Source organism: Perna viridis, chromosome 5, assembly GCF_037379345.1.
Source record: "Perna viridis isolate PV_CMFRI_1.1 ecotype Kerala chromosome 5, ASM3737934v1, whole genome shotgun sequence".
NCBI lineage: Eukaryota > Metazoa > Mollusca > Bivalvia > Mytilida > Mytilidae > Perna > Perna viridis.
The window spans coordinates 46577998-46600243 of NC_142449.1; the positions used below are offsets into that span (position 1 = coordinate 46577998).

The 22246-nt window shown below is 34.4% G+C and overlaps 1 protein-coding gene, 1 long non-coding RNA gene and 1 other non-coding gene across 3 annotated transcripts; 2 read left to right on the plus strand and 1 right to left on the minus strand.

The window, feature by feature from the left end:
* The first annotated feature begins 1022 nt into the window (after positions 1–1022).
* Positions 1023–1095, plus strand: Trnaf-aaa (transfer RNA phenylalanine (anticodon AAA)). The gene has a single exon. It is a non-coding gene; the product is annotated as a tRNA-Phe (tRNA).
* A 1149-nt stretch (positions 1096–2244) lies between these two features.
* On the plus strand, positions 2245–3727 carry LOC148617965 (uncharacterized). Its single transcript, XR_015922576.1, has 3 exons — positions 2245–2397; positions 2767–2892; positions 3541–3727. It is a non-coding gene; the product is annotated as an uncharacterized LOC148617965 (long non-coding RNA).
* A 10251-nt stretch (positions 3728–13978) lies between these two features.
* Positions 13979–21958, minus strand: LOC148617966 (TAR DNA-binding protein 43-like). The gene is made up of 4 exons (XM_088585661.1): positions 21612–21958; positions 18492–18655; positions 17508–17651; positions 13979–16449 (listed from the first exon to the last, which is right to left on the minus strand). The coding sequence occupies exons 1-4, from the start codon at positions 21847–21849 to the stop codon at positions 15694–15696; spliced, it is 1302 nt and encodes a 433-aa protein (XP_088441787.1). The 5' UTR covers positions 21850–21958; the 3' UTR covers positions 13979–15693.
* Between the last annotated feature and the right edge of the window lie 288 nt (positions 21959–22246).

The following is a 22246-nucleotide window of genomic DNA, read 5'->3' on the forward strand; positions in this document are numbered from 1 at the left end:
GTATGCTTAGTAAAGAAAGAACAAAAATGTAATAAAGAAAGAAATGAATATTTGTTGTATGATGGTTGTTCTTATTGTTTGATGTTTTGTTATTCTTTGTCATGTTTTGCTTTATCCCCAGATTTCCCACCTTTTGTGGTTTGTAACACATGTAAGATTTTTTGTTTGTAACTATTCTTAAGTAAAGTTTACTATTGTTTATAAGTGCCAAAGTAGCATGTTGGTTTAGTTTTTATCAATAGAAAAAGTACCTAATTCTTTTATACATATCTTTGTAAAACAAAACTTTTTTTTAAAGCAATATAGTTTTATTGTATAATCAATAACCTGCCTGAATTTTGTAAATATTGTAAGTAGTTATTTACAATATTTACAAAATTCAGGCAGGTTATTGATTATACAATAAAACTATATTGCTTTAAAAAAAAGTTTTGTTTTACTGTAGATAAACAGGCTCTCAAAGGACAGAGAAATTCAGATGATATTCATTCTTCTACCATGTTACCAATTTATTTACAAGAATCAAACGGCTTCTCATAGATTAGTAGTAATTATACACATAAACAAGTGGCTTAGTTTGAAGTTGCCAAACTATGTACAAATGTACCGGGTACACTCACAATGATATACAGAACATTTTTATCTAATTGCACCAATGGTTGCTTTTAATTTGCCCTTGTTCAAAAAAATACAAGCATTTGACATAACTTAATAGTAAACTTTCTGTCGAGAAAACAATTCTTTTTGTGCATTTCATTGACATCATTCATGTGATTTCTTAATCCTACATGATATACATGTACATGCCTTTTAAAAAAAAACTTTAAAATTTTCTTCATTACCAGTCAATTGAGCTTGGACCCCGCCTAATAATGCAAAATGGCAGATAACCTGCCATTTTTCTCAGTGTGGTATTAAAAGTTTTACAATGATTTATAATAAAACTCTGCAACTTCTAGTTCCTGGATATATATAGATTATTAAATCACGTATCAGGACTGGCTTAGTCAGGTAGATTCTTTGTCCTGTTAGTTCAGTTGGTAGAACATAAGTCTAAAGAACTTAAGGTCGTGGGTTCGACTCCCACATTGGAAACCTCAATCTACCGACGCAGTCCAGTGTTTGTTTTGTTTTTGTTTTTTTTTTGACTGACTGACTTGAATTACCACTGGGACCAGACGTAAAGGGTTGGATCTAGAAATCAGTAAAGGTAGGGTCCGATTTCAACCTATGGTCTCTTTCAAACGACATGGGGCCAACTTTCTTATGACTGCACTCACATGTTAAAAAATGTACTATATTTCATCAATCGATTATATTTGACCGAGTAATCAAGGGGACCAAGGTTATAGCGGTAATCAAAAAAATGCAATCCAGGGACAAAGACCAGACATACACAACAAAGAACATAAAGTAACTAAAATGACTGAGGAATCCATGACAATAGGTGTCATAACATGAAATCAAAGAAAATGCGAACTGACCTTTGACGAAATAGGAGAAAACAGTTACCGAAATTAATAAATGACATTTTTTTTTTACCAAAAAACACAAAATAAAAAATAAGCCTGCTTCGGGGTCGAACTGAAAACACTTTACCGCACATTGTAATCCGACTACACTAGATTTAGGTCTTAATGAGCTATATATACTGTTGAAATGTTTGGTACTTTTAACAAAATGGTTACATTTTCACCAAACAGCACATTATGAACATTCTTTTACGGTCAGAAACTGTGTTTTAATCACAGAGCGCAAAAATGCATCACAACTTAAAAATCATTTTGCTCCGCATCATCCAAGAGTAATCAAGGGAACCAAGGTTATCGCAGTAATCAAAGTAAAGAATGAAATACTTCTGATTTATTCGACAATTCCGATAATAGAGTCGAAAAATCCAAGTTAAGGTTTGATAATAAGTCGGAAATTCCAACATTTAAGTCGATAATTTGAGACTGTCTGGAAAGCTAATTACAACCTTAATGCCAACCTTGCCCGGGCATCATTGGGGTATAGACCCTTTTGTGGTAAGTTGGTGAGCATGCTCAATATACACTTCCGCGAGGTAGAGCTTGGGTAGAACATAAGAATTTTCTTCGCGGAAGTGTATATTGAGCATGCTCTACGCATGCTCACCGACTACCCCAACATTAGCACAAACGGGTCTATGGAGGAAAGGGATTCCAACCTTTTATGTAGTAGGAGTAGGCCAAAATGTGCCACCATAGAAACGTGGTCTAAAGAAAGTATATTTAACTGACATAATAATGCACAAATCGTGACAAAGTTTTATCTTTGCGTGAAATCAAAATACGGTCAGGGATTTCAGTTTCTTATCTGGAATTTGTGATACAAAGATGTATAAACTTTTGGTTTTGGCTGCTTTTGTTTTTGTCGGTATGTATACTGTGTATCTTGTTCAAATATTCTCTTATACTTAGACATTATAATCCCGAGCTGGAAACAATTCATTTTCATCGTACAATAAATCATGGCAATAGGAAATCTATATACAAACTCTTGTATGTGCATGTGCACAGTTGACTTCGCTTTGTACCTCTGTGGAAGGTACGAAGCGTAGTCACCTGTGGGTTTCTGAAAAAGGTACATGTGTATATGGCAGTGTTTCTACTTATATGATTGATGGTCGACTTTGTACATGACTCACCCTAACAATGATATTGAAATGTGTCCAAGGTACAAGATTTCTTCTACTTTCATATATTTTTTGTTAATCAACGAATCAAAAAAACCCTCTTAATACAGGTGCAGTTCTTGTGTTATCGGAAGATTGCGACCATTACTCCGACTGCGGAAATACCCAATGTTTAAATACAACTTCCTCTCATGTGGTCTGCAAACATGACTTATGCACATGTGTCAATCATTTACGTAAGTATAAGTTAAAACAAAATTTACCCTTTGATTTATAGAAGAGTTCTTCTTTTCTTTCTTTTCATTTACAATAAATCTAATCACGTAACTGTTTTATCATAAGTTATATTGTACACATTACCCGAGTCGAATCATCAGTCATTTATTATAAAACGTGTTTGTGTCTACATATTTCTGTTATGTTCACCCTGAAAAAGACGTGTCGTGATTTTGGAATCGAAAGAGAATGTGCAACGTAAAAGGCGAAAAGACTGAGGTCAGCAAAAAGTTACAAATGAAAATAGTTAGACTAGTCTACTTCTTAAATTTAGCCTGATGCAAAAAAAAAAAACATAACCATAGATCGTTTCACCGTAAAACCATCTTTGTTAATAACGGCAAAAAAAAATAATAAAAGACCGAAGCATAAAAAAATAGGGCAATTCATCTCAGGAAGAATATGTTAAAATATCAAGCAGAAGGACTTGTAATGTGAACTCCAATAAAGGTGCTCCGAAAGGGTAAGCATATTCTGCTCCGCCACTGCTACCCATAATATTGCAAATGAGAAAAAAAACATATCCTGTAAGAGTCTAGCTACAGAAATATAGCTCCCCGACAATCCGATGGGGTTTACAGGCTGACTTAATTTTGTTTTTATTAAAGCTTGCAACACTGTTTCTGACTGCACGGCCGCGGGGTCTTGTTCTGACCACCACAAACACCAACACTGTTTGGATGGCATGTGTTTATGTTTGAAGGATGATGTTATCGACGATTAAACCTAACGATTGAATAAAGAAGATGGACAATTTCTTCAAGCGTACATTACAATAAAGCAACCTGTCATATACACTTTTTTTTCAAATTGTACTACTCTAGTGTTCTATATATTGGGTTGAAATATGGTTGGATTGGTTTATTAGCGCTGTGAAAGTCCGTAATTTCTTCTTCGTCTCAAGTCTACGACTTCGATCATGTTCATGGTCTTCTTTGGTAAACATTATGCTTTCACTATAAAAATAGTCAGAACACAGTGAAATTCATTTGTACTGTCGGCTAGCTGTTTTTTTTAAAGACTAATCAAGTACTCTAGTACCACCCAGATAAACTCGTTCTTTCCAAATCGGTGCTTATCGCAATTACGGTTGATAAACAAGTTCACGAAAATGGACACGTGGAGTACAGAAATGATTCCTAAGGAAAAATGGTGACTGTTTTTCAATAAAACCTTACACCATTCCCTCTTATATAGCTTATTTCATTCGTAAATGATTCAAATATTGAAGTAATCCTTGTAGATTGACGAAAAATCTATTTAAAAGTAACAAATTTCCCTTTTTCATCTGAATTTTTCACAAATATGAATAAGGTGATAATTTGACTGAAAATTTTGCTCGTTTATATTCTCTTATAACATTTTTATCGTTGTACAATTCTTCAGACTTGTATAGTCTATAGACTTATATATAAGGTCTTAGATATATAAGCATTTTCATAGAAATCTCCACGAGCATCGACACGTGCATGTAAGTGAGTTTAATATCTTGTAATTCGCAAAAAAAACCCGAAAAACAAAACAAAACAAAATAGTGACCTACACATGCATTACACATTTAGGTTATTCGTGAAATTATTCGAAAATTATTTTGATCTTGAATTATATATGTTTCGTTCAAGTAATATGGACTAAAAAAAGATTCTCTGGTTTAAAATTTTTCCATATTTGTCATCGAACATAAAGTATATTTTATATTGACGATATCATCAACTGTATCATACGAGCACGCAATTTTAATTCAACCACTACATGTATAAAAGCAACACCACTTCATCCAAAAAAGTCGAATTTCCTCTAAAAACAGAAATTATTCATAAATAACTGACATACATGTATCAACTATCACACTAGATACGTTCACCCATGAAAATATTGCGTTCGAATACGTTTATCTAGAATGATGTTAAAATAGTCTAAAATGACAAAGATTGATGTAATAATGGCCGGACAAAAATGAATTACACACGCGTCTTATCAACATGGGGTATATATTCAACTATTGGAAATTGAACTTTTGCCTTTAAACTGATTAATGATGCAACCCAATAATTCATACTTTTCCCTTTAATTCAAATGCAACAATTTTGTTCACTAACTTCAGATCTATTTTAAACTTGTTTATCAACTGTATTTGCGATAAGCACCGCTTTGGAAGGCACGTGTTTACCCTGGCGAGTACTGAGTTTTCCTGTTGTTGCTGTTTTTTTTTTTTTTGTTCATCCAGGATTTTTCTAAAACATTCATCATCGTCCTGTTTATGATGCTAGCCCCACCCCCACCTCCACCCCACCCCCCTTAAAAAATCAAATGATTACGTGATATACGACGGGAAACCATTGCCTTAATTTCTTGCTTATGGTATCAGTTTCGAATCCAGATTGGAGCACAGGGCCACGGTCGGTAAATGTGTCCTGATTAATTATCCAGTGTTCCAACACCGATACTGCGTCGAGATTTTGCAAATGGACGAAAATCACTTAATCGTTGATAAAGGGTGCCATCTCAATCTAATTTGTAACTCTTCTGAACCGCTGAATGAGTAGATGGATAATAGATTCTTCATCAGATATGCAGTTGTTCGCACCCCTACTTTGCTTTTCAATCTCAATGACTTTTGGGATTTTCTTCATCAGATAATGCCGTTGTTCGCACCCCTACTTTGCTTTTCAATCTCAATGACTTTTGGGATTTTGTTCACCAGATAATGCCGTGGTACGCACCCCTATTTTGCATTTCAATCTCAATGATTTTTGGGATTTCCTGATCCAAAACATTGACTTCATCAATAGGGTGTATAGTTTGCTCTGCAATTATAAAATATGTACATCATATTTAGCTACTTGGTATTTTGACATAAGCTTTAGATATGTATTGTGGGATTATTGATTTCAGACATGAAACTTCGTATTATAAATAAAAAGATAAAATAAATAAATAGATAAGTTTTATTTAGAGTAGGCATGGTTAAGAACAAATATACAAACACAAGCTCTATTGAGCTTTTATTTAGCTTGACGACTTCGTTTGTACTTCGACCATATGGCCTCTTGTTGAGGCAGCGGTGACTGGCTCTGATCAAACTTTTTCTAGTCAGGGGAAATTACAATTGCATGTTTCAAGTATAGCACTGTGTTAATTTATGTAAAGTATTTATGAAACAAATGTTGACCTGGTAACCAGAATTTGTGATTAATCTGTTAACCAAGTACACAACACATGTTTATAACTACTAGTATACTAACACAATATATTGTACATAACAGCAGTGTATAACCCCCCCCCCCCTTTTATAGTAAAATTCTGTTAATTTTGCGTAAAACAGAGAAAATGGTAGCCTTGAACCCTCCTTTTTATAAACAAATTTCTGGATCGGACTCCCATTGCCAACCCTCAATTGGTAGAACAAAGAAGTTCGCGAGTTCGACTCACACATTGGATACTACCACCAGCTTTGCTTCCAAAGCCATATCTACTGGTGCAGTCCAGTTTTTGTCAACTGAAATGTGTGCTTTCAATCTTATACGGTTTAAACTTACGAATATTCTCAGAGGGTAGAGGTCAGTGGCGTACCCCATTTTTGGTTGGGGAATGTCGAACAAAATGAGCAAAAAGTAGTTTGGAACTCCTCTTTTTTTCTGGATCCTTTTCCAAAATCGCTGTACATGTTAGCGGGAGAGGGATAAAGTCATAAGACTGAATTGACATCCTAACATTTTAAGATTTAATATAATACACGAAAACAAAGCATCCAAAAAAGGGGCTAATGTCTTATGGTTCATTCCCTTCTTTCAAATATGCATACGAGAAAAATGACAACCTTGTCACGTTGTCCGTTGAATGCCGCCTTTTGCAATGTCAATTTTAGGTGTTAATTTCACTGAATGATAGTCTACAAGAAAAAAAAACTATTAATATGTTTCAGATAGTTAGGGATTGGAATTATATGAATCATAATAATCCTTCCTTCTAATTTGTTTTGTGAATGAATGTTCCGATTTTACACATCGACAACTTCTGGAAAAACAGGATTACTTTATCAAATAATAAAACCTAAGCAACTATCGAAAAGTGGGAAAAACTGGATGGCGTCATTGGACATGTATAGAAGTTCCTATGTGGGATTCGAACCCACGATACAAGAATGAGATTCTTAGGTCATAACCACTAGACTAATAGGACGATGTATCCACATGACTAAGCCAGCTAATCGATTAATGTTGTTAATAAAGAATACGATGTGCTTACTGCTACGATGTATATAAATCATTTAACGAAACACTTATTTAAATAAATTTAAATAATTTGCATTCTTTTATGCGTTGACTAGACACGAAATATTAATGAAATCAGAAATAAACATGCACATTAGAGAAGTAAATGTTATGTGATCGAGAGAGTCGGTAATTGCATATCTAACAAAATGTCTATCATAAAGTATTTTGGAAACAGACTATATCCTTGGCGGGGAGGGATTTGATGTCGGATAAGAATTTTTTTATGTATATATTTCAGCAGCAAACGAATACTAATGAGTATTTTTTCTCTCCAAATTTTGGAACATTTATTCTTTTTCAAAAAGTTCAAAGCCGCCCCTTATATGTGTACCCCGGCCCAATGGTCGGTTCTTAAGTATCGCTAAAGTAGCGGTCCCAGTAACCTCTCGTGACTTCCATATGATAAATCAAGCCAGGGGCAGCGAGTGAGCGAGGGTTTGTTTGTCCTTGACTACCCTGTCGGGTCTCGCACGGATGGCCCAATATTATATTCATCTATTACAGGGCATCAAATCCAGTCCTCTTACATCCGCCTATGGAGAGGTATACTTGAATATTGCGTTTGTCAATTCAGGACTCTCATGTCAGGGTTTGAGGAGAGGACAATAATTATCATGTTGTGAAATAGGCCCTTGAAAACTTCGACACTTGATTCGCGTATGGTAAAAGGGGGGGGGGGGGTATCCTGATGCCACATGAAATATTTGATTTACTTTTATCTAAATACTAGTTGAGTAAAAATTCGTTTTGAAAATCACGACTTTAGTCTTCGGCTCAGTTCAATGAAGGAAACCCAACAAGTTTACGATTATCTTCCCCCAAAATGAATATTGTGCAAAACTCTAGTATATCTAAACACAAACTGAAGTAAACTGGAGTAATACATGAACGACTGCAAGATATGGAAATCGTAGAGACCCGATGGTAAGATTTAATCGTTCTCTAATATAACGAGGGTCCGCCGACTTGACGAACTATTACATCTCACCCAACGGTTTTGGAAATTTCCCAATCTTGCATGAAAAAAAAAGCGGGAGTTTGATTCTTTTTCTTCACTTCGAGTAAGTTTTCCGATTAAATATTTGAATTGAAATGGCAGAGACCTATAATTAATTACAGGTCTATGAAAATGGCCTGCATTTTTAAACATATATCTCGCCAGTGACGTGTAAAAAAAACTGCAAGAAATAATCTATCACCGGCTATTCTCGATACAATAGCCGAAGAATTTTCAAACACATGTATTCGTTATTGATAGAATTTGATCGTTCATAAACTCTTTAATCAATAATGCCAATTTGCCTGTGTTCTGTCTCAACCCGTGGGTGAGATGGATTCTCCGTCAGTCTCGGGAGCGGAAATGTAAAAAAAAAATGGCAGGTAACTCTCGCAGAAATTTAATCACCTCCCGATGGTGAAAAAGTCGCGTGCTTTTTTCACCAATCTCTCTAGTGCACCCGGATTAAAGCGATATCGTTAACACGGTACATATCGCTAACACGGTTGAACAAAAACAAAACATACCCGAACATGTTGTCTGAAAATGGTAAGTTTCTGCTATTTATTCATCACTTTTCTATATAATTAATACGCCTTTGAAGTCGCATAGGAATGCTTATTTGACTGTATATGTAGCAACGGGATCGATTCAGTAACTCATAAAAAACGACGTGTTAAACTAGGTACACCCGAACATTCCCTTAGAATGTCAGCGTCCAGATTTCACGGATAAGGACAGTAATGATACTCTTTTGAAACGTGGTGTTATGAAAACATGTGGTTTTTGGTGTGTGTGGCTTTTTCAACCCCTTTTAACCCGTAACCTCAAAAACCGTAAGAGATTGAAAACTGCAGACAGGGATTTTCATGCGGAATCCAATAAAAAAAGAAATTCAAATTCGGACCTAAAATAAAATATACCGATTCTGGGGTGTCCCCCTTTGACTCTTTATAACTGGAAAACGGTTAGAGATATCTGAAATCTGGTTGAAAAAAAAACCGCATGCATTGATTTTCATCAGGAATCGAATAAAAAAATTTCGAAATAGGACAAAAGATAAACAAGATGCCCCAGGAGCCTGAATCGCTCACCTGGTTAAATTTTTACCTTTCAAGGGCAATAACTCTAACAAAGAGTTGTCCGGAAATTTGGCTCAAGACTTTGGTAGGACTTATTATAAGGATCATTTCATCAATGGAAAATTTCGTTTTATTTATTTCAAGACATTGGGTGAAAACTGCTAATAACATATTTTGCCTTTCAAGGGAGATAACTCTAACAAAAAGTTGTCCGAAAACTGTGATACCCACAAACATCTTTAGGCCTTATCGTAAGAATCATTTCATCAACTGAAAGTTTCATTTAATCCATTTTTGTTTTCAAGATATTGGCTGAAAACAATTAAAAAACATCATTTTTTCACCTTTCAGGGGTAATAACTCTTACATGGAGTCGTTAGAAAACTTTGATCCCTTGGAGACTTTGTGGGCCTTATAAGTATTGTTTCAGCAATTGAAAGAATTTCGCTTAACCTAACGGTTTTGCAGATATATGTCAGTGTAAGAAGAGAAGATTTTTGAAGGAAATAACATAAAAAAATAGCAACAAAAAAAAAACGTTGAAAAAGGGCAACAAATCCAACATGACCAACAGATTAAAACGAAAATTTTAAAGCGGATAGATCTCATTGTGCTGAACACATTAATCCTATATCAAAATTTGGCTGCACCTAACGGTTTTGGCGATACATGCTAAAAAACTACTGTCTGACTACTATGTTCTATTTTTAGTAACGTCAGCCATGTTTTTGACGGATCAAAAATCCTCACACCAATTCTATGCACGATACCCCAAGGAACATTCATACCAAGTTTGGTTCCAATTGGTCAAGTTGTGTAAGAGAAGATTTTTGAAAGAAATAACATAAAAAATAGCAAAAGAAAAAACGTCGAAAAATGGCAATTACTCCAACATGCCTTCACAGATTAAAACGAAAACTTTCACGACAGATAGGTCTCATCATGCTGAACACTTCTATCCATTTCAGATTTTGGCTAACCCTAACGGTTTTGGTAATAGATGCTAAAACAACTACTGTCTGTGACCATGTTCTATTTTTAGTAACGGCAGCCATGTTTTGCGACAGATAAAAAAATCCTCACGTTAGTTCTATGCAGATTACCCAAAAGAACATTCGTACCAAGTTTGGTTCCAATTGGTCGGGTAGTGTCGGAGGAGAATAGTTTTGAAAATGTTAACGACGACGGACGCCAAGACGGCAATAGCTAAGTAGATCTTTTGGCGTAGCCCAATTTTGTACTCATTTAACTCTCAAGCAGTTAAATATACGCCTTCCCTGTGGAAAAAATCTAAATATAGAATCGTAAATGACAGAATGGCATCTGAATCATAATAAAATGCTTCGCAGTGCGCAGTTTGATACGACCGCAGTATTCGAACTCCGAACAGTGTGAGCAAGAATGGACACACCATTCCAACTTGATTTTGATAGTTATTAGACATTTGACACAGAATAAAAATTTGCCCAGAACCGAAAGAGGTCACTTTTTTACTTATTTCTAAATAATTCCAGACAATACCTGCAAAATAAATTCCTGTGGGGATATCGCACCTTGTACAATTTCAAAACGATCCATTCCCCTTAATCCAAATTATCGTCCAGAAATTACTCCCAGTCATAGCACCTTGTAATACAATTTCGAACGGACGGATTCATTCACTTGTAGTAAAATTATTGTCAGGACATAAGAAAAATGCAGGTTTCTAACCCCTATTTTCTTATAAGTTCGTCTATAACCCAAAAATCAATCCAAGTCTGACCACCATGGTATAGAATATTGTAGCTCAGTATCATGACCATTTCTATAGTTTAACTATATTGAGTCATAGAGTTGAATTCAATGAAATGTTTGTTAAGGCCCTTTATTCTAAAACGGTTAGGTCATAACCCCCAAAATCAATACTTATAAATACTTAAATTCTCGCAAAACAAAGTGTCTGCGGACGACGACGACAGCGCCATACCAATATACGACCGCAAGGTTTTAGTGGTTGTATAAAAATCTGATCAACAATAAGCTGTTTTCTATCAATTGTAATAACACCTATTTCCCCCTTTTAGTCCCTTATTTCCAAAAGGGGTGGCGCAAAAACCTCCAAAAACTAAAGAGCCCCCCGCCATGCCTCTTGAAACAAAACAAAATGGGGAAGTTTTACCAAAGTTTTCGTAAATTAACTAAAGTTAACGGACGCCAACGACGACGGCAGGGTAATAATATTATACGATATAAATTTGTTTTGCGGTCGTATAAAAGGGTTAGCAACATTTTTTTATATCTGATATTTAAGAGGTATATCTTAGCTTTAATTTGATGCTATTTATATTAACATTTGTATTTTCTGATGTAATTATTTAATAACCTATATAAGCCTAGGATGGGTGGGGTTTGTTATCTGCTCCATGAACTCCACTCTTCAGAAAATGCTTGCTACTCGTCCCTTTCAGTCGAAAATCCTAATCATTTAAAGCCCCGACATCTTAAGCCAAATGCAGCCTTCTTTTTGTAGTATGGCATATTGTAATTAACTTCGTAGAACCTTCACTTAAATTCAAATTATTGTCCGGATACAAAATGTTTACAGACGCCCACAGAACGGTCATATAAAAAAAACCCCTCAAGACATGCCGGAAGTGTAGGGAAAGCTTAACATAAAAGTAATTTGTTATTGCTAATGTGACAATTATGCAGAGGGTCGTTTATCCGAATATTTTTTTTTTGCAGTATCACAGTCAGTGTTTAGGTAGACATCTTTTGAATCCCTCCTCGGGTGATGGATACAAGAAAAATAAAATGTAAAATTTGACAACTTGCATGGTTGTCAAGTGCTTTTTGTGATCGACATGATTCTTTGCTGTTTAAAATCCGGCAAAGTAACACATTAGCCCGTTTGAGAAGAATACAAAATTGTCCCGATTTGAAGCTAGTATGGTGCGAGTGTCTTCATGCTCAAACAAGCATGTATGTGTTATTTTTTTTCTAAAATGAAACTATTAGGGTGACTGTCCGATTAGGGAATGCTATCGTCCTTCGGGTGTTTTCGTGTGATCGTGGAAAAATTATATTTTATGTATCAGATGTCGACCACTATTGTTTCGGAGATATGAAGCATCCCTATCTGGTCATTAAATCGGTCCCTGAAATGAAAAAAAAAACAAATAACTTGCTAAAACCATCGCCATTCTCTTCATTTTCCATGCGCGTAGCAGCCGTTAGGCAAAAATGCTTTTGCCTGCACTTAATTTTGCCATTTTTTCCGAGATAAAATACATCCAGGAGACGCATAAATGATGCTCTAAAACGCTATCTCCGCGGAGCTTCTAAGCCCCCCTCTGGACCTGCTGGGGGCCTTAAGCGGCCCCAAGACCCCCTGCCGTAATTTTTCCTACACTTCAATTTAGCCTCAGCTACGCGCCTGTTTTCACACCCTGGGAATTCGCCTTTTCATCTACGATCATAAATTTACGTAGATTAATATAAACCGGTCAACAATGTTACCCCTTTCACTTATATGATTCATCCAACAAGATTCATTCCGCACAGATCAAGACAGCTTGACACACGAAGATGAACCATCACAATAAGTAATGCAGAAAGCACATTTCTTGAGTAAGATGCACGTTTCCTCACCGAGAGCTTCCTCTCCTTTTAACATTTAAGATTGATTCACTTTTATATTCAAGGTATATTGAGTTTAAGTTATCGACCATGCATCTGTCACTCTAATCTACAAGCGATAAATCGAAACCAATATTAGACCTCGAGCATAATGAACAAACGTCATATTTGACAGTTCTCTCTCATACTACATTTGATACAACTGTCGATATTCCATTTCCCATACGAATGGCGCCAAGTTTCAACCATCTATTGTATGGTCTCGATAACCCGTTCTGGACTTTTGAAATAATTATTACAGAAATAAAATGCTTCGCAGGGCGCAGCTTGATACGACCCTCACTATTTTGGGAAGTAATAGGCACGTCATTCAAGTTTGTTAGATACAGCTCAGAATTTCAATCATAGGTTGGACACATAAGAATTTAACCAGAATTAAAGTGTTAAAATTTAACATTCTACTCAAGGCATTATCCTGACATTCTGTCCCTTTTTACCCACCAAATTGGTATACTGTTCAAGTAAAAAGCCCCAAAAAATCAATCTCAACCATCCTATTGTGGTACGACACTTTGTAGTACAATACTTGTACTCAGGTTATTGTCAGAACATAATAAAAGTACTTGTTTCTAGCCCTTCATAATCATTCCTCTCATTTTTGTCACAAACCCCATAATCAATCCGAGCCCTCTCTTGTGGTATGGTTTCAAAAAAAAAATATCCACACACTGTTATACTGGTTATTATCCGGACATCGAGAAAAACTTGCTTCACGTCCCTTCATAAACAGTTCAAATCACACCCCAAATCCTAGTAATATAGCACATTGTGGTACACTTAATATACTGATGTTCAGTACTATCTATTAACGACAACAGCATACCATTATAATACTACATTATTGAGGTAAAAAAAAAATCCTCGAGCCCCCTCAGCAAATCTATGCTATTACCAAATATTTCAAGTCCACTCGACGCTACATGTACATGTACCTACATACAGCCACAATAAATACATTATATATATCCAGACTCGCTTGGACTACACGTATACAGAAACGCTCACACATCGATGAAACATCTATGATTTTAATAGTCACTAACACAAGACAATAACAATACACCACGTACACAACAGTTTCTCGACTTGTTCATAATTTGCTTCAAGTTTCAACTTCATTCTAATCAAATGTTTCAAAAGGTTATCTAGTTCATAGTCAGTAGTCTCCATTGAATGATTGCATTAGCAATGTGACCTTTCGTAACAAAATTTACTGTCAGCCACTGAGCATCCTAGTAACTCAACTATCCTTAACGCCCATTATCAGCTCGACTATTTTTCTAAATGGCATCCATTGGTATTAGAACTCTTAAGCATTTCTATTTCTTCGCACGGTACTGATTCAACTTTTCCACGACTTCACAAATATTGTTACTTTTCGAAAATTCTAGTCAATCTAGACACATGCAACTTCCTTGCCCACCATTGAATCTCGTATTGTTTCAGATCATTCCTACAAAAAAGTATAGGAACCCGTCACCCAATTTCATCACTGTTTGACCTTACAACTACTTTTTCCTGATTTTGTTAAACCTTTCAACTCCTCTTTCCCGAATTGCTGCTATTTTTACCTGTATGCATAAAACCGTTCAACTACAATTTCCATGTTCCTTTATCATTTCAACTTCACTTTCAAGTACATTTCAACTCCTCTTTTTGAATACAATTTCTAATCAACTCCACTTTCCTACGAATTGTAATCGTTCACCTTCACTTGCAATTATTCGAACAGAGGCATCCAGACCTGTGTATCTCAATTTCTCCTAATACTCTGTTTTCTGGACAAATTGTTGTAAACTGTTATAAACATATTATCCTTTTCCTGGCACATCCGATTATTTAACGAAATGTGTTCATATATAAATTACGCTGGTCACAAGTAGAATATGAGAGAAAAAACAAAGCATTGGATAAAATTGGAATTGAGAAAAACAAACGTCAATTCATTACGAAAAAAATCAAACTGACCACTATGAAGAGAACATGTCTAAATAGAAAATAAACATTTCTGACATGAACTTAATTGCTATGAAATGTAATAAAAAAAATCTGATTTTACTTTATACGATTCAAAATTGTTAACTTTTTCACAAAAAAAACACCCTCCAAATGAAAAAAGGAGACTTCTAACCTGAACATGGTTTTCCTATATAAAAATATTTCTTATGAAACAATGTACACTAGTAACTGAAATTTTTTGGCCAACCAACAAATCTTTTCAACAGACCAGGGCTGCAGTCTAAAATTATCCTGGCTACATGCATTTGTACAGTGAAACATGAGTAAACTGAACCCTAAGATACAAGTAATCTAGTAATGTTTTAAACATCTGTTTTCATCCTTTTTATCATTAAAACACTTCCAAATAGCTATGCTGATCAAATAAAATTTCAACATGAAGTGAAGACAAGACTAGCTGTACTTGTTGTAGCTTTTAAACTACTACTGGTTAATGGAATTTTCATTTAAACATTTTTTAGTGAAACAGACCCACAAAACCCCAAATAGGTATCCAAGAAACAATTATAATTTCACAGTTAACCTGAATGTTATATATGTATATATTTACAATGCCTTAAATGAAAATATGTAGTAAAATGGGAAGGTGGGAAAAGAAAGAAAACTGAAATTTCCCTTTTTTAAGTATTGAATTAGAGAGAAAAATAAAAATGTTCCTTGATGAAGATAATTTTGAATGAAAATGATTATGTAAAGAATGTGAAAGACTTAATTCCATCCACTGCTGCGACTACTGCTACTCCCACCTCCCCAACCACTATAGCCCCCCTGACTTGTGCTACCCCCACTATAACCACCCTGGCTAGTACTACCAGAATCATATGAACCCCATCCACTATAAGATCTGTTGCTATCAGACTTGGATCCTAGTGTTCCACCATAACCTGGGCCAAGATCTGCACTGCCTCCACTGTTCTGTGATGGCATACCACCCCAACCACTCTGGGCCTGGCCCTGTAGAACAGCCTGTGCTGCAGCAAGCATAGCTGAGTTCAGGAAATTCATTCCATTCACTTGCATGGACTCGTTGATTCCAGTCATAGGTTGATCCCGGTGTTCGTCTCTACCCTTCCTGCTGCTCCGTCCATCTCTATCCCTTCTATCATATCTTTCCCTGTCACGGTCCCTATCATCCCGCCTATAATCCCTCCCCCTATCCCTGTGATCTCCCCTGTCTCTTCTGTAATCCTCACGGTCACGATCTCTGTCCTTTGATGGCGTTTTGGGATCAGCAATACTGACATGGACACTGCAGCCCTTAATTATATGATCTTCTCCACACAGAGAGGTGGCAATATCAGGTTCCCCAAAGGTTACAAAACCAAAAGCACGGAAAGGCTTTGGAATGAAGGTATCGACGACTGGGCCAAACTTTGAAAAGTACTGGTCTAAGTCATCAGTAGTGATGCCCTCTGATATTCTAGCCACAAAAATCTTTCTTGACTGCAACTGCTGACCTTGCTCCTGAAAAAAAAGTCATTCAAAGTCAAAATCTAATTGACAAGATGTTTCAGCTTTTAAAAACAAGATTGGCTCACTATCTATGTGTGATTCTGAAATACTTTAACTTTTATTAGAAGTATTTTGTGTAACTAAGGGTACTTACAATTGATAGGATGTGTAGTGAAAAAAAACATAATTGTGGTGTAATAAAGCCACCAGTCATGTTAGCTCCAAGTAACAACATCTTATTTCTTTTCATTTCTTTTTTTTTTATTTATGGCTCATTAGAAAGAAATACTGTTAATATTTCAAACTGTGTAAAGAAAATGAGAAGGCAACTAGCCTTCATGAAAAAAAAATGGATTTGCCAATGAAATTTATTCGGGCTTGATGAATATGATTATGCTCATGGTAAAAAAAAAGTTGGAAAATGAGGGAAAAAAAGCAATTACATGGGTAAGGTTGATAAAAAAAACAATGTTTTTTGTTCATACAAAAATCTGTAATTTTTTATCCTAAAATTTTAGACAAAGAATTCCTACTTAAATAAGAAGAAAATCTTATATTCTAAGAGCCTTTTTTATCCTTTAATCACCAACAAAATATCTTTTGTCAAGTCTGTAATTTTGGGAAAACTAATCAATATCATGTGGCATATCTCAACAAGTGTGATAGCACAAGTGGAAATATCCAATGTAATTATCTAGTCTATAATTACCGGTATTATTATTATTATTCTGTTAATCTTTTTTTTATTAGAAAGGTGTATGCTATTGAATCTGTTTGTACATATAAGCTGTATAGCTTTCGGAATAAAAGTATTCTTAAACACACTGGTAATTCAATTTCTAGAGGTATTTTTGTACATTTTAATGTATATTAATATTTGGGACTACACACTGTTTTGAGTGTGACATCATTTTCATTCTAAAACCTGAAGAAGTTGAGCAAAATATGTCACAATCACTCCCAATGCTTTGACAAAATATTTTCAGGTATATTGTCATTTAAAGAGAGATATCAACCAAAAAGATCATAGGAAACAAAGAACAGACTACCTATAAAAATGTACATCTTACATTTGAATTTGGTATATTGACTTCACACCATCTACCATCTATCATGTGTCTCTGTTGTGCTAGGCATTTTTGTTGTGCTTCAATATCATTAAATCTAATGAAACCAAAACCTTTTGACTTCTGAGTCCAGGGATCAACTTTGACCTGTTAAAATTACATTAAGGAGGTAGACCTAGAGTAACTGATACAACTCGTACAAATCATTGGAATGTTTGTATTCAGCATTTTACAACAATCTCATGTAAGCATTAAAGTACTGCTGGTAACTTAGACTGATTTCATTCTGTTTTAAATGACAGCTTGAGATGCTTTGCTGAAACTGAATATGATACAAATATTTCAATGATTCAATAGGTCTATCTCATTAAATAGTACCAGATGAACATATCTTTAAAGCACTTAGGATTTCAAAGGTTTTTCCAACAGATGTAATCGTGTCCTTAAAGTTAAGCATCATCTTTCATAGATTAAAAATATTTATTGTATCATAATACAATTTTTTTTTTACTTATTTTTTTTTTTCAACACATGTTACACAAAACCAAAATAAACTTTTGTACATGTATTTCAATAAAAACTAACAATTATTCATAATGTGTTGCTACAAAACGTAACATGACACACCAAAAGAAAAATCATACTGGATTGGATTTCAATTACCTTTAAGGAGGAGGGTAGTACTCCTTAATTTGCTATTGACAAAAGATCTATTTGTCTAATATTGTCCTTTGAAAAAAATTATCATGTCATATATAGATTGAAAGACAAATTTTAAGATTTATATATCGGTAGTCTATTTATCTGAAATGTACTAACTAAACTAACAACAAAATTTATAAGGATAATTTAAATATAATGTTAACAAGGCCAGGATAAGGTACCAGTACTTGATGTTTTTTACTAACTTAAGTACAGATTTCAAGTAAAAGATTGAAAATAATAATAATAATAAATACTAGTAAATAAAATAAAATAAAAGCTAACCTGGGCAAGTACTAAATCCCCAAATTTGGAGAAATAAGCTTTTATGTCATCTTCTGTACTTTTGTATGGTAATCCCAAAACTATTAAATCACTACATTTCTTTTCCAGTTTCTTTGTCTTTGCAGATGGATTTTCTGTCTGTTCTTCTCCTTTTCTTTTGTTATCTGAAAAGCAGAATTATAATTATAGCAACAATACCTTAAAAAGGACAGAGCATCAGCGACATCAGATACATGTAGATGACATGTATGTGTAGGGGAATGAAAAATAACTCAAAATCATCCTGCCAGAAATGACATATGTAATTTAAGAGTAATCAAGGGAACAAAGATTCTAGCAGAAATCAAAAGAATGTAATCCAGGGACAAAGACCAGACATGGAAAGCAGACAAACACAACAAAGAACATCAACTAACTAACTAAAATAATACATACAAAGTAATGAAAGTAAATGAGCAACTTGGACTCCACTAAAAACTGGGTGCTTGGAACAGGTGCACCGGGAGGGTAAGTGTCCTCTGCTTTTATAGAAACACCCACCAAGTTGCTCAAAAAAAGTCAAATCCAGGATAGACAAAAGAGGAAAGGAAAACTATGACACATTGAACAAATCAGTTTTCATGGTGCAGATGAATACACTGTAACAATGGAAGTTAAGGCATGAACTTTGAATGCAGCAAGAGTGTGGTTGCTCAAGGAAGTCTCAGCAGTTAAGAAATTACCAATAACATTGTCACTTGACATTTGAGTACAAATACAAAAAGTAGCTCAGTCCCTCATAGGCAAGGCCTAAAATCCTATTAATACTACATCATGTGCATAAATTGTGCTTCAAGTTTAACTTCCCAAGATCTCACTTACCATATCCTGGTTAAATGGCCATTCCTCTTCAAAGTACCAAAAACTCACTGCACCTAGATCTATGCATTGAAAGTACATAACATCACAAGTGACAAAAGGACTGTGGTAACAGCAATTACCACACTTCTAATAAGGAAGAAGGAAATTCCAGGAAGATCATATCCTATCAGTTTTTCTGTTGATGCATAAATGTGCCTGAAGTTACTCAGCCGTCCTTTACCTGTGTATATTAATGTTTTAGGCCAACTGTAACCTGCTCTGTAGGTTTCCTCGTCGTTCATTTAAGACCAACAAGTGGCTGTGAGCTGACATTTTTTATCCTGGTGGGGTTGTTGTCTCTTTGACATAAACACGATACCTATTCTCTTTATATATATTGCAAATTTCAATATGCTGTACATTTGTTACTGAATACAAGTACCTTAGCTATGCTTCAATTTGGATAATATGATCAAAGCCACATTGTATATTTCTTCTGGGGCGGGTTGGTTCTTAAACAACCAGAAAACTGAACAGGAGAGAAAGATATGTACAATGTACATACATTATATATACATGTATCTACCAGGAAAAATTTTTAAACCATATTCATTTCTTTTAATTAGAAAAAAAAATAAAATAGAAAAGACCTCAAGACTATCAGAAACGATTAACTTATTTTTACTGAGATGTGATCTCTTATCACACATTTTTATTTGTTTGGCTGTAGGAAATGTTAATTTTTTTTCCATAAGGAGAGTCACTGTGTGTTACATCCAGGACATGACTGTTTTTCACTGGCATTACATAAAGGGAAATTAAGATAATGTAACAAATGGTATTGGGTTTGTTTGCCTCTAGAGTCTGTATGCCCAATATACATGTATAATATTAAAAAAGGTTAATAATTACACAAATTTGACAAAACATCAGTTGCTGCATAAAAAATTAATTATCTTGAAGATATTCTGCAATGGGTATTCAATTTTAATTCCATTACCGCACCTGCGAAATTAAACAAAATTATATGACACAAAAACTGACAGTTGTCTTTAATAATTGGTAATTAACTTAACTTTAGGACAGTTAACTTTTAATTGGTCTCTATGGTCTTTTCTCAAAACTTATTTTTAGACACACACTTTCAATTTTTGAGAAAAAAAATTCATAAAAGTGTCATACACTCATATATGAGTGAAATTATAACTTGTTATAAAGTTATAATGTTAAACATATATGTAAAAGTGATAAGGACTTGCATACAGTATTCAACAGATTTTCATTTTCATACACATGGAGTTACCACAACCGCATAAATTAATAGGAGAGTTCTTCATGATGTCATCACTTACCTGTGATTTGGTTTTGGTTGGCAAAAAATCCATTGAGTGGCATAGGGGATCAACTTTAAATCATCAGAACTTTTTCATTTTTAAAGATAACTGAAAAATTCTTTTGGTTCCCAACATTGCAAATAAAATTCTTTTTATCCACGGAATTTTTATATAAACATTCAGTAATTAGACTATATGCACATAAGATTTTAATTATAATTTTATACAAAAATAGAGGTTTACATATAAATATCACTACAAATTTATTTTTTCAAGTAAAACAGTTATAAATTCACATTATACATACATGTAATATGAATTATTTTATCTAAATGGAACATTTTACAGAACCAAAATTGGATATAAAATAACAAAATTATTAAGTTTTGAAAATTGGGATTCTAATCATGAAATTGTCAATTGTTTATTTAGTTGTTTATTTGCCAACCAATCTGACACTTAATGATATGTAAATTAGTGAATATGACATCACTAATGAGATTGGCGAACTCTCCTATATCATTTTACATAGAATCACATGTAACATAAAAATATTCGTGTATAAACCTTTTAATTTGCCATTCTTATAAACGGTACTTAAATAATAGACTAACTATATAGGGAGAACAGACTCAACAGCGAAAAAGTAATAGGGGGAACATGAATCAGAACAAACTGACCGAGATTCATAATAACTGTAGGGCTCACACTGATTTGCTGTGCAGTGCTTACTATAATTGTGAAAACTTCTTATTTTTAAAAAACAACCATATTGTAGTCCAGATAATCATGACGTTTACTGAAGCATTTTTAAAAATCTGTTGATGCAAAGGGAGGCAATCACGCAAGAAAAAAATTAGCCCCCAAGACGGCATAATTATTTGGACAAAACATATCGATATGAAGTGAGCAGGTGAGGTCTAGAACATATTGATAGTAGAATTACCTTTTGGAAAAACAACAATGTAAACATGACTATCCCAACATTTATCTGGAGGATAAAGCAATCCTTCGTGCAGGCGAACTCCACGAAAATTTCCTGATGATGGGTTCCTATATTTCAGGCCACATGCACCAGGAAACTGGGCTGACAACGTTGATAGCAATAGTGTTCCATCCTCTTCACTAGGAATTTCAATAGGTTCGTCGTTTTCATCCTCGCTTACTTGAAGATACTGCGTCATAGTTCTTTACTTTCTTTTCAAGAAAAAAAATAACAACGCTCGGTGGTATTTTATTATGGGGATGGTAACGTCATAACAAAGATTAATTACATTGCGGAAACTTTTCGGTATTTGATCATATCGGGAGGGTCTAAAACGCGGAAGGTTTTTGACATTTTCAAAGGTCATATCTTTAAAGTATATAATATCTAGAATCAAAATCTAAACAGATTCTGAAAGGAACAGATAATGTCTGTCTTCTTTTGTGAAAACTATTATACGAGTATAGAAAATAATATTATCAAGGTACTAAAAAAGAGACTGGAATGGTTTGAAATTCACTCGAGTGGGGTACAAAATTTCAACTTTGAAAATTCCTTTAAAATGATTTATTTTTATCACATGATAATGAGTTTTA

What these genes read in the sequence shown, in the direction of transcription:
- LOC148617966 (XM_088585661.1), bottom strand. Translation starts at nt 21,849, where the DNA reads ATGACGCAGTATCTTCAAGTAAGCGAGGATGAAAACGACGAACCTATT. An exon ending in GGGATTTAGTACTTGCCCAG is followed by an intron (nt 17,652 to 18,491) that starts GTTAGCTTTTAT and finishes TAATTTTAACAG; the next exon opens with GTCAAAGTTGATCCCTGGAC. An exon ending in TCAATATACCAAATTCAAAT is followed by an intron (nt 16,450 to 17,507) that starts GTAAGATGTACA and finishes CTTTTTTTTCAG; the next exon opens with GAGCAAGGTCAGCAGTTGCA.